Here is a 13,823-nt window from a genome sequence, read left to right as displayed (position 1 = left end):
TATTATAAATGATGCAGAAATTTTCACAGATTATAAACTGAAGAGGATATAAAAAAGGGCTTGATTCTTTCACCTACTCATTCAAAAACTGTTTATCAGAATACATAAGGTGATGCATATGTTAGTTTGCTTGATTTAGTTATTCCACATACATTAAAGCATCGCGTTGCATGTTGTATATCACAAAAATATACAATTTTGATCTGTCAAATTAAAAAAAAATTATCAGGTACTTATATATGCCAAGCACTGTATTATGCACTAAGATTATGGTACTAAACCACAGTGACATGACCCCTGCCTTCACACCACTTACAATTTACAATAGCAGTTCTCAAATTTTTGGCCCCAGGACCCCTTTACGAACTTTTACATTTTGAGAACCCCAAGCACTTTCATTTATAGGAATAACAGCTATCTATATTTATCATGTTATTCATTTAAACTAAGAGTTTTTAAAAATTTAATTCATTTAAAAAGAATAGGAAACCTATTATAGGTTAATATAAACAGTATCTCCTAAATTTTATAAATCTTTTAATATCTGGGTCAAAAGAGGAAAGTTTGATTTTCATATCTGCTACAGCATTCAGTCTACCATAATATGTTGTTTAGTTGAAGTATATAAAGAAAAATAAAAGCTTCACACAAATACATTAGTTGGAAAAGGGAGACTATTTCAATAGTCTTCAGATAATTAGAAAAATACTTCTGCAATACTAAACTAAAATGCTACAAGTGGTAGTTTCTTAAGGTTAGTTGCTATGTGGAATCTAAAAACATACCAATAAGCTTTTTATATTCTGTGTCATTCATTAAAGTACTTTATGCATATATTACATTTCATCACATAGAAAGCTTACACACACATATACAAATATACATATTGTGTATACATAAACCAAATATTTGTCATGAAAACTGGTATGTGTATTCTTATACGTGAAATACTGTTCATAAAACTGTTTTAGGATTGTTAAAAATTAAACATTTACCAAAAATCATCTGACAGACAACTACTGTGAAAATAGGTATAAGGAGAGAAAAATCTCATGATAGTTCAAGCTATTGAAAAGCTTTTATTAACATGGTATGTCAGCACTGTAAAAATAACTTCAAAAGCCTCATTCCCCGTAATATTGCTGCTAGACTGAAATTCCTATTATCATTCTCAGTAGAGTCAAATAAATATCCATTTCATGGGATCTCCTGGTCATCATTTCTAGAGTAAATGCTACTTTAGGCTGAAACACAGACTATTCTAAAAGATTCACATTTTCATTAATATTTTTCCATATCAGAAATCCAACTATATTCAAAATATTAGATATGTTTTCCTGAAAATGTTCCCTAGATCATTTTAGTTGATTTGGAAAATAGTTTTCACAATGTTTTTAATTCTTTCAAATCAAGGCTAAAAAACAGCATTATTCATAGAATGCAGTGTTTTCAAAAATTTTAATGCAAGGAAATTCTATATTAGTCTTCAATTATTTCATATCAGATTTAAAACTGAATGACATAAGGAAACCCCTCATATGTATTCCCCTGAGAAATCACAATATGCAAAGGATAAAAAGGAGAACTGTCATTTGCAGCAAATAGACTATATTCCTAAAAAAATAAAATGAAAAACCATTAGAATGAATCAAAAACTTGATAAAAGAGGCTGCAAATAAGATTCATATTTTTAATCAGGCATTTCTATATGCTAATAGCCAATTTAAAAAGTTCACAGGGGGAGGGTGGAGAGAAATCCCAGTGACTATCAAAATACTTAAAATGCCTAAAGTAAACCTAATAGGAATGTGGAAAGCATGTACCAGAAAGAGATTTTATTCCAGCATACACACACACACACACATACACACACACAGACACATCCCACTAGAAACCAGAATAGAGGCTTATCTGGTTTCTAGATGGGAAGAAATGGCGTTATCATAAAGTTGTCAATTCTTATTAAATTAATTCAGGAGTTCAATAGAATGTTTATGGAATCTGGGAAGGTAATTCTGAAGCAGACAGAGAAAAGAAAAGTCAAGAAAAATTTTGAAAGCAAGAACAGAGATAAGGGAATTTACTGAATATCAAATCATATTATAAAACAATTATAATTGAAATACCAGTATCCTGGTTTAGGAAGAGAAAGACATAGCAATATAACAGAATTAAGAGTTCAGAAACAGACCTAATATGTATGAGAATTTACCTTAGGGTAAAAGTGCTCTTGAACCATGCAGAAGTATAGGTAATTGAAAAGTATTTGGACAACTGGTTATCCCATTGGGAAAAAATGGGTCTCTACCTCTTTATTAAGTTTAATAAAGTTTCAGATTAAAATGAAACATAAACCATAAAACTATTAGTTTTCTTTTTTTTTTTTTTGAGACGGAGTCTCACTCTGTCTCCCAGGCTGGAGTGCAGTGGCGCAATCTCGGCTCACTGCAAGCTCCGCCTCCCGGGTTCACGCCATTCTCCTGCCTCAGCCTCCCGAGTAGCTGGGACTACAGGTGCCCGCCACCGCACCTGGCTAATTTTTTTGTATTTTTAGTAGAGACGGGGTTTCACCGCGTTAGCCAGGATGGTCTCGATCTCCTGACCTCGTGATCCGCCCGTCTCGGCCTCCCAGAGTGCTGGGATTACAGGAGTGAGCCAAAACTATTAGTTTTCTAAGACTTTTTTCTACACTCTAGTTCAAGGAGAGAGAAGGAAATGTAAGGAAGTAATTTCAGACAACACACAACTTCCAACAAACACAATGAAAGAAATAGATTTTTACTACATATAAACGTAATATTTTCTATATGACACTATACGGTTAAAAAATAAGAGATGAATATAATACAAAAGATTACTATCCATATCAAAGAGTTCCTAAAAAACTAAGAAGCAAAATTCAAAAAGTAACCAAAAATTTGAAAAATGACGCAAAAAGGTAATTTACATAATTATTATTACCTATAGCCAATCGATTATGAAAAGCAGACCAACTTCATCTAGGAATCTACAAAACATTTTAATGAGCTACTTTTTCAGTTATCTAACTGGCAAAAAAACAAACCCAAACCCAAACCAAAACCAAAACGAAAACAAAACACAACAAAAAAACCCAACAGCTCCAGCTAAGAATTTTATGACATTTCACACTGCTTGTCAATTTCATTTATTTGCCAAAAGATGAGACTACACTCTTTATGTGAGAACAAAAGGTCTGAAAAAATGGCACATCTTCACTATCAGGACACCTAACTGTGCAAGATGACAAAGCTAGCACCCACTGACAGTGGGTCCACGTGCCAGGGAATGCTCCTTCCTGCCCCATTCTTGGTCAGTAGACTGACTACACAGTCAGCTACGGAAGAGAAGCTGAGAACATCTTGGCAGAAACATTCCTTTAGAATTTTTCCACCAAATTAAATCAATGAATGGATGGGCTAATGATTTGCCTTATTCAGGCTGAAGATACAGGACATATTTTAGGAGGAAAGTATTATAGGATATGCCCCCAGACGTTATAAAACCCCAGTACAGGCTTAGAGATCCAATATGTTGTGTTGGTGATAGAGAAAAAGACAAAACAAACATACAAACACAACCACTAAAGCTGAGAATCAAAGAATTCAAATATTCTGATAGTTTACAACTTTCTCAAATAACAAGTACAGCACATTAATCCAGGTATAGAATACAAGATAAAAGCACTGAATCATACTTTCACATGAATTAATGGGAACTGATTCCAAAACAGAATAAAATACTGTACACTCCAAGGAAAAGAAGCCCTTCATGCTACTCAACAGATATTCATTTTCTACTTTTTATTTTACAATAAACTTGTATGTCAATAAAACTGTGTTACAGTAAGTCTTCAACAAGTATTCAGTAAAAAGCCTAATATAATGTTGATTTGTCTTATCTATACTGGCCATAACAACTTGTTGACAAAATTTGATCTCTTAAATGTTTCAGAGAAATGACTGAGCAAGTTAAAACTTAGGTACTGCTATGTAATCTTTAATGCATAATGACTGAACAACATTTTGAAAGAAATAATATAAATGGCTTAGTATTTTTTTTATTGTATCTCACATTATCTTAAGTGTACTCATGAACACATACCTGATACAGGTCTTTCTGAGGCAAAGGTGGGGATCGTTCTTCATACATAGGAGGTGGTTTATGTGTGGGTGGAAGGTCAATCCTGCATTGCAAAGGTTAAAATATGTGATTGTCACATTTAGGAAAAAAAAAAGAGCAAAAGAAAATCAAGGTTCTCATAAGTTTTGAGAATATTTTCCTCATACTATATAATATTTACACTAGCCTACATGTTTAATTCAGTTCTTAGATTGCCATTAATCTATCAAAGATCAAAAATAAAAGTAAACACTGGTGTTAAAGGTTCCTGTATGTAGAACCAATCATGTTTAAAGAAGGAATTAAAATAGAAGAACTGAAATTAAGTAATTCAGTATACGACATGACTTTAGTGCATGTTTTAATATTTGACTATGTCTATCAACATTTTAGAGTGTCACTACACTTTCCTCCAAAGTGTCGTAATAAGAAATATTTACACTGTATTTTAGAAATACTTCCAAAACTGATTTTCAAAAGCTTTAGTCACAATTATATTGTCAGATAATTTTTTCAATCTACAGACCATTATAAATCTTGCCATCTGAAATAAACAAAATAATCATTACATTTTTAGTGAATGCATTTATTTTTTCCAAAGTTGCATATCAGAAAATCAACATTTTCATATATTTTAAATATTGTTTACTTATAACAAATATAGGTTTTAATATACCTTGTAGCTCTCTGCATTTTACAAGATTTTATATAGTCTCATGCTTTTGAAGATCACAGATAACATTTTCAGTACTTGTGCTTAGAAAATCAAAAAGTTAACTATATTAAAGGATAAAGGGAATGAAAACTATAGATCCTGAAGTAATAAATTCTGTGGTCTAATGTCTCCATGAACATAAACTAGTATTTTAAATGATTAAAACTTAAGTGATAAATAAAATGGCTACATTAATTTGTTAGCCTACCAGTACATTATGTTTTTGAAATTATAGAAAAGCCAAGATAATCTGGAAATTAAGATTAAGTAACCACGTGCTAGTCACTCTTGAAAGATTGAAGGACTCCAGTCCCACAAGTATTATACTGAAAGAGCATTTTTTCATCCTTTGTTTAAATAATTGTTTCTTCTTATCTAACGAAAATCACAGCAAATTTCTAGCTCCAAGGTGCCATAGGCCATTTAGGTGAGAAAACTGAGGCTCATTGAGATAAAGTAACTTACTTGTTCATGGTCATAGTACTAATCTGATCATGACAGAGCTGTAACTGACACACAAGTGTCTTTGATCCAAAGACTACTGCTATAATTGTGCCAAATTAGAGAAGCAAAGACATATACAAAGCATTTATGAAGACAGAACTATCTTATGTCCTAACATAAAAACATTAATAAACCACATAAGAAATAATGCCATGTGTAAAGAGCTTCACAGTTTATAAAATATTATCTTATTGTACTATCATCTCAACCATGTGAGGCAAGTAGGAAGAGCATTATTCATATTTCTCAGATGAAGCAACAAAGCTGTTGATGGAATTAATAGAACTGAGACAGTGGTCATCTGATTCTACTGCACGGTGCAATTTCTGCCTTACAATTCTATCTCAATGACTAGGACAAAAATATTGCTTATTCTTTAAATAAGAAGATGTATATTTTACAATTCACTAAAAAAAGTGTTTTTAAGAAAAAAGTTATAAAACTCTATTTAATAACTTGATAGTTCAAAGTTATATCTATACATAAGACATGCATATACAACCTGAAGAAGCCATTAAAACTTCAAAGATATTTTTATATGACTTTTGGTTACCACTTCATGAAAGACCTACATTTCTATTCAGAAGGCAGGACCACATAAAGTATTACTATGTTACCCTCTAGAAAGATGTCTAATACACTCTAGGTGAAAAATGTAAAGCTGTTCTGTACCTCTAGCAGTCCCTTGACAATGTTCATTTACCAAGATATAGTTTGAGATATCTGATGAAACCAGGGTCATCTAACAAAGGCCTAATATTATCCTTACTTCTATCCCTTAATTTCTTTATGAGGAGCTGTAAAGGTAAACATAGACACATACTGATATGCATAGTTGAACCAAGGCAGAAACAGTTACCTACACTTTGTCAAGATAGGATGGTCTCTTTTTTCGGGGAGTCAGCAGCACAGTCACAAAGATAGCAATGATGAAAAGGGCAAGAACAGCTCCAATTACCGCTCCAGCTACAGCTATGGAAGAGGTCTGCTTAAATGGAACATCTGTAAAGTAACAAAAATTAGGCTTTTCAAATAATCTTAAAATTAATTCTTGAAATTGCATACCTTTTCTACAATATGCAAACTATTTGACTGAAGTATGTTATTCAAGAGCCAGGTTACAGGACCCCAAATTTGATTCATTAGGTTTAGTGGCATTATGCTAAAACCCTTCCTTCTTTCTTGTATTACTTTAATACCTCAACTTAACTTTTTAAAAATTATGTAAGTATCCCCAAACATCATCAGGAGAATATATTCTTGATATGCAAAGAGTATCTGGAGAAGAAGATAGAGAAAAAGATGAAAGTAATTTTAAGTTTGTACTCTAAAAGGTAATTTTAAAAATCAGTATTCTCTAATATAAACGACCAGTAATACAGACATTTAGCATTTTTATTCTCTTAAAATAAACTATTAACAAAATTGAAAAATTTCAGGTGCGAAACAGAAAATATCCCATATCAAAAAAACATTGACATTGGACATTGTAAAATTTGAAAAGTATTTTAAAATGTAAATATTAAAACAGGACTTGCACAAAATTTCCCTTAATTCATGAACATTTAATACAAAGTGCACTAAAAATAGCTTCTCTACTACAACATTAAATAGAAATTCTTACTATCTCCTGGCCATAGACATATGTCATCTCTGAATACCAACTTCTCTTTCCCACACTGCACCACAATTTTGTAAGAAAGGATTTAAAGAACATATTTGGCTGTTAGCATTTCACACTTTTCCCAGAAAATTGAATAACAATTTTATGAACTCCCAAATAACGGAATGTACTAAAACTATTACAAGTACTACATATTTTCAAATGTTAAGTATTAAGGAATGTAACAAAACAATCTTTATGTGTATTACTTTGACAATTTCGGCTATATTAAATCCAGTAACTAAGTTTTGTGGAGATTCGTGAATTACAAAGTTCCTTCACACATCTGATTTTGTCTTTCTTACCAACAAAAAAAAGATACTGAGATAACATTCTATAAATAAAGATATTGCAGTTCTGAAGTTAAATAATCTGCCAAGACCATTCAATCAATGAATAGTAGAGAGCAGAGAGAGAAATAAAGTTAGGTTGGAGGAGGGTAGAAGCCTCCACTGTTATCCCTTGTTGGAAGACAAGAATGTTTTTGTTAACATTAATATAGACTAATGAAGAAGTCTCAGCTTTACTTAAATTGACATAATCTTCACATATACTCTTAAATAACTGCAATAATTGTTGTGAACCAGACACAGCAAAGTTACAGAATTAGCACTGTTGGTTTTGAAATATGTTTCACCTACTTACCATGATAGTATTCCCATATAAATACGTAAGTATTTTCTAATTCTGTTTTTATTAAAATGTGGGTAACATGGTACTTTAGATTACCAAAAAGAATGTTTTACTTTCTTTCAAATTATAAAAATGTCTTTAGAATACTAACAATCCTGAGTTTATTAATGGCTTATTTTGTTAGACTCATTTTGAGATAAAGATCTTACACCAGTAAGTGCAAGTCACTCATTTCAATAATGTTTCCAATGTATAGATTCTGAAACATTATAACTCAATCATTCATGGTGACCTTCATTTGCTAATACCAGCCTGGTTTATCTATTGTTGCTCAATTTTCTAATCTATCTCTATTTGGATATGAACTAGATAAAAAAAAAAAATTGAAATCCAGTACATCCAAATATCATTCTGCACTTGTAAATGTGAGATTTGGGATGACCTACGGATAATCTCTATTATCATTTTCCCCACCATATAGATTACAGCTTTAACCACTGAACACAGCCATAAAGTAGATGGTCTTACTCAATCCTTAATAATAGGCCAGTTAAAACTATTAAGATTATGCCATTTGACCAAAGTCATACATCTCTAATCAGTGGCACAAATAAAAAATACTAATTGTCAAGTACGTTATTTACTCCACATCAATTATTCTAAAGGTTTTCCTCTCTTGGAAATGTTTCTTTTGCTAAAGATGACCTATCATGTTTGCCCAACTGTACAGAATTTAAATTTTTGTTCTTATTTTGATGACAAATTTTTTCAAAACTGGTTTTGAAAAGTTCATGTTACTCTTTGAGGCCAAACTGAGATTCTCAATCTAGAGATCATTACAAATTTTTATCAAACTATACATCTCCTCTAAGAAAGCCTTTCATTTAACTTCAGCAATAATCTAAGGTTTGGTAGTGCTGTGTAATAAAACAACATAATGTAGACTTTTAATCTCTTAGTTTCCAACTTTAAATACTATTTTTTAATATATTCAAGTAACGCTTGTCTAAATATGTATTATTTCTTAAACATTTTAATTACAATCTATCCAATTTTGTCACACTAGTCTTATAAAATTTTTAGTTCTAGGATTCTGTGAGAGTTGACTGTATCACAACACTTCCTTCTATCTTAATTTGGGCATCTTCATTTCACCTGGTTCCATTCATTCTTTATCATATGTATCCTCTTTCTCCAATACCTCTTCGTATATTAGAATAGGCTGGTAGCTGCTGAAATGAGCAAATGGAGGACAGACTAGATATGAATCTATTTCCCAACTAGATAATCTACTTTATTTAGGTCAATTGATTATGCTAAATATGCATATGGGATATTTTTCATGTTTTCTGATTCTAATTGAGGGGAAAAAAAGAGGTAAGTACTTAAGGTGTTAATTTAAGGGTATTAACAGTTGATGAAAACTAGTATGAAAGCAAAGGAGGTGCCTCAATCTTTTGCATTCAAGTATTTTGATGAAAATTGGTAATTTAGCCCCAACACTGTTTCCCACATATCCCAGACGAAATAAACAAGTATTTTGGCGAAAACTGAGAATTTAGCCTCAACACTGTTTCCCGCATATCTCAGCCCAAATAAACACATACATACTACATAAACTCTGTATTCCAACCAAACCACTACAGAGGAAAAAAATTAAGTGATCAAATGTATAAACACAGCATTTTTAAACACTAAGGTAGTTTACTGAGTGAATAACATGAAACATTACCATCAACCTAAGGAGATGTTCTACTAAGAGCAATATATGCTTACAAGAGGCAGAAAACAAGACAAAAATTATAGACTATTTACCATTAAAATACTGGTGCATGCATTGCTAAAAAGACCAGCTTGCTGTTATCACAATAGTAACGGTAACTCGTATTCACTGGAAACTTACCTCCAAAAACAGAAAAAGAGCATTCCCCAACACAAGATTATACTGCCACATCTAATTAAAAGATAGCATGCACATGTCTTCTGGGGAAGATGTTTAAAAATCAACTAGCTACCAACCATAAAAAAATGAATATGGATATAAGAAATGATTTACTTTTTGGAAAAAAGTACACAAATATTATAGATAATAAAGTGAAGTTTTTAAATCATTCATAAACAAATAATTTTTTAAAGTAAAGCTATTGAAACGTGTACACCTAATTCACATCTAAAAAAACTGAGACATGCCCTATTTTTTCTCTTCAGGCCCTTTGACAAAACTTTAGTGATGGCATCACAGGTTTATGTGTTGGTCTACAAAGTTATCTTCCCACCTTTGATTTGCTCCCATACTATATATTATTGTACTACCAATTTTTCCCCATAAATAATCCCATTCTCCAATTGTAACAGCCCCTTTAATGTTTATCTTCTCAATATGACTTATTAGCTTTTATATCCATCCAAACATTTATGTCTCACTACTTATTTATTTATTTGGATCAGGTCAGTCTCCTCAGCCTCTCAACCAAAAAATTACCCCAAGCACCTAGTATGTGTCAGGCCTTGTGCTAAGTGCCAGGAATGCAGGGATAAATTTTACGTGGTAATAGAGAGCAAAATCCCCCAAAGTAGAGTCAAAGAATCCACAAAATATGTATCATCCAGTAAGTATAGAAATATTACCACTTATCTTTAAAAAAGACATTTCATGAAAATAATTGTTTACTAGTATATAATACATGGATTGGCATTGGTTGCTCCCCTTGTCCAAGTATCAGGTGTTTTCCTGTCACACAGAGCACCCACTATATCTATGGGGAAAGTGAAATGGGATAGTTCCAGAACAAAATTAAGTAGACAGCGCTTCACTTGGTTGTTCCTTCATGTCTTGTGACACGATTCATGAGAGCTCAGCAGAGTGAACTAGTGACTTATCTAGATTTAGCCAGTAATCAAACATGTAAAGGAAGAATTGTATGAGTGTCCCATGTGACAGGTAAAAAGCTAAGACACATGGACTCTGTGGAGGTATCAGTGCTAATCTACATGTTATATATTAGAAAGTATTTATTCCTAGTATCATTCCTGCAAATAATTGGCAAAAAATCCCCACATAACACTAATAATACCGGTACTAATAACTGGCAATACAGATATCTTACTCTTAATACACAAATTTTATCAGTTAGCTACAGTATGAAGTAAAATTTGCATGGCAATCTAACCAGATGTAACAAGTCAACCAAAAAAAAAAAAAAAAAAGATCAAATGCATCAGCAGACCAGTTAAAATATATTTACATTTACTCATTAACAATAAACCTCACACTCTTACACTAAGCCTATAATGTGCTGAAAGAGTAGCTAATGTGAAGGAGACGTTATTGATTAGCAAGACATTGAACAATCAAATATCTAGGACATAAAGATACACTCTAAAAATAGTGGTTGGGATGAAAACTTAACATCCAAACAATGTACTTCTTCCATTTGAATCTATCTGAGGTGGCATTTTAGTTATCATATCTAAAACCCAAGTATCAACATACACTGACCATGATATGAGACCTTTCAATCACTGAATCAAAAGGTATAAAATTGAAAATAAAAAATGCATAAAGAACATTCAATTATGTAGTTTTACCAAAAATGTTTTAGTAATAAAAAAGTTAACTTTTAAAATAAAATGCAATCATACTGTTTCCCCCAAATCTTAGTTTTAGTGAGAAAAAATTAACATGTTAAATATATCATCAGATATCTAAAATTTCCATTTTTGAATATTTTATAATGCATGTAACAAACTGCTGTAGTAGCTCATGTATAATGGGAGTACATACTAATTTTGAGCTGGTACGTACACTTAAAGGAGTTTTCACTCATCTGGAGAAGAGGAGAAATAAAAACTAGAAGATGTGAGGTTATGATAGACGAAGTTGATAGGAAACACCATGACAATTATTCAGACATCTAAGTATATGATATGGTAAAAGAACAGGGTTAATAGATCTAGGCATTGAGCACCAAATGACAGCTAATATCACACACAAAAAAGTAGACATTATATGCTTTCTGATGGAAAAACATAGCACCACTTATGTATGATGTAATCTTGCCTTCAAATTAAACCTCTATCTAACCAAGGCTCTAGATCTCACTACCAATTTACAGTAAACACAGAGGGATGTGTGTGGAATGCAAATGGGACTTTAAACCAGAAAAATTTAGAACAAATGAAGCAGTTTCTTTAAGAAATAAATTGCAAGGGAAAATGCGGTGGGGGGTAAACAGAGTAAAAGATATTTCTATCAATCACCATGAATGGATCATATTTGGAAAACCTGATTAAAACTGCAAAATACATATGATTAGAAATTTGAATGCTCACTTGATACAATGTTAGGGAATTATTATTAATTTTTGGTATAATAACGATACTGTGGTTTTTAAAATGGTCCTTATCTTTCAGAGCTATATACTGATTTATTTACAGATGAAATAAAATCAGGAGGGATTATATAGGTAGGGGTCTAAATGGAATAAGACTGACCAGGAATTGATGATAACTGAAGCTAGTACATGGAGGTCCATTTCATTATTCTGTCCTATTTTTGCATAATTTTCCATAACAAGAAGTTTTTGTGTTGTTGTTGTTTAGGTTTTCCTTTTTTAAAGAGAGGCCAAGTCACCTAGATCCTACTTTTGGCTTTTAGATAAAACTGTCACTTTACAATTAGGTTTTCCCTGGGATATTTCTCATAACTGAGACTGTACAACTTGCATTATTATGTCTATGTAGAAATACTATGCATATAAAGAAATGAGGCTCTAAACTATTCTCAAGTTTTGAAGATTACATTATAAAGTTATTGCTCTAAAAGGTCATTGCTCTAAAAGGTCACTTTCAATCAGCTTCATTAGCAACCAGCCAGAAAAAGCAGCAGCTACTAACTAAAAGGCAAATGAAACAAGATATATCCCAAAATTGAATCATGTTTTATCCTTCTACATTGAAATAAACATAACTGTCACGAAGATTCAAGAAAATAAATGATACCTAAGGGTATACAAGGCAAAGCTTTTGTAAACAATTTTGGTTTCAAGCTCTTGATAAAAAACCTAACACTACTCAAGTCAAAGTGGTCAAGTCAAAGTATATATGTACTTCACAAAAAAGCAGATGACTGGACTATAACAGAAAAAAATATATATATATAAACAGAAAGCATTTAAAAAAAACAGATAAAAGTTGGTTTACTGTGCAAACCCCTCAAAGACTGTTTCATGCATGAATTTTTTTATTGGGATACCAAGAAGGGAACAAAACAATCCAGTCTAATTGTGTATTATCAAAGAAAAACCCTGGTCAAAAATAGTTTAAAAAATACAGTTTAAAAAGCCAGAAATAGGAAACAAAGTGATGCATCACAAGGTGATTATAAACAATTCAAAGCAATGGCATTTCTAATCAAAGTAGCTCACAAAAATAAGTAAAAAAAAAAAATGTCAACTTAAGAAATACCTTATAAAGTGTTAATTCCAAATTGAAAGCCAATATATAAAATTTGACTTATGCCAAAGTAATAGCAAAAACATCTAAAATGGGTTTTAAGAGCTACAGCTACAGAGATAAGATAATTTATAACTATGGAGAACGTTAATTCATGACTGGGAATTAAATGGTTAATTAAAAATCAAATATTATAGTTAATGCATGCTGGGCTTAATACCTAAGTGATGGGTTGATTTTTGTAGTAAATCACCATGGCACGTTACCTGTGTAACAAACCTGCACATGCACCCCTGAACTTAAAAGTGGAAGAAAAAAACCCAACCACCTAAAAACAAAAAACAAAACAAAAAAGGACAAAATCATACAGTGGCCCACATGCCAACTATCCTCGACCTGGTATTACAGTCTTGTTTTAGGAAGAGAAAACAGGTTTCTGATTCCCACAAATCATTTTAATTACACTTTGATAATTAAAATAAACTAGGTTACACACACACACACTTTAACAAATATAATGATCATTATACAAACACACACATACACACATTTAGTAAATATAATGAGGACAAAGAAGGTAACACAGAGCAATGAACTTATTACAGAAATATGCCTCTAAATAACTTTTTAAACTTTTATTTAAAGATTTCTTGCATGGCTACTGGGGCTAACACCTAATACACAGGTTGGTTAAAAAAGAAACAAACAAAAAAA

At 31.8% G+C, this 13,823-nt stretch overlaps 1 protein-coding gene across 7 annotated transcripts in view; it reads right to left on the bottom strand.

Moving 5' to 3' along the window:
* The window catches only part of NECTIN3 (nectin cell adhesion molecule 3), a 129,830-nt gene that overhangs the window by 52,257 nt on the left and 63,750 nt on the right, over positions 1-13,823 (bottom strand). For 4 of the 7 annotated variants that reach the window (XR_004182046.1, XM_031662996.1, XM_031662997.1 and 1 more), the window contains exons 6-7: positions 6,223-6,361; positions 4,123-4,204 (exon numbers count right to left, since the gene is read on the bottom strand). Coding sequence is in view for 3 of the 7 variants with exons in the window: in XM_031662996.1 (XP_031518856.1) it covers positions 4,123-4,204; positions 6,223-6,361 (221 nt within the window). In the remaining 4 variants the exon portion in view is untranslated. Of the gene's footprint in view, positions 1-4,122; positions 4,205-6,222; positions 6,362-6,618; positions 6,638-6,740; positions 8,888-13,823 lie in introns of those variants that run through there. The other 3 variants (XR_004182045.1, XR_002520265.2, XR_002520266.2) reach the window with 3 other exon arrangements.

Source organism: Papio anubis, chromosome 2, assembly GCF_008728515.1.
Source record: "Papio anubis isolate 15944 chromosome 2, Panubis1.0, whole genome shotgun sequence".
In the NCBI taxonomy this organism is placed as follows: domain Eukaryota; kingdom Metazoa; phylum Chordata; class Mammalia; order Primates; family Cercopithecidae; genus Papio; species Papio anubis.
This window is presented reverse-complemented; position numbering and strand designations above follow the sequence as displayed.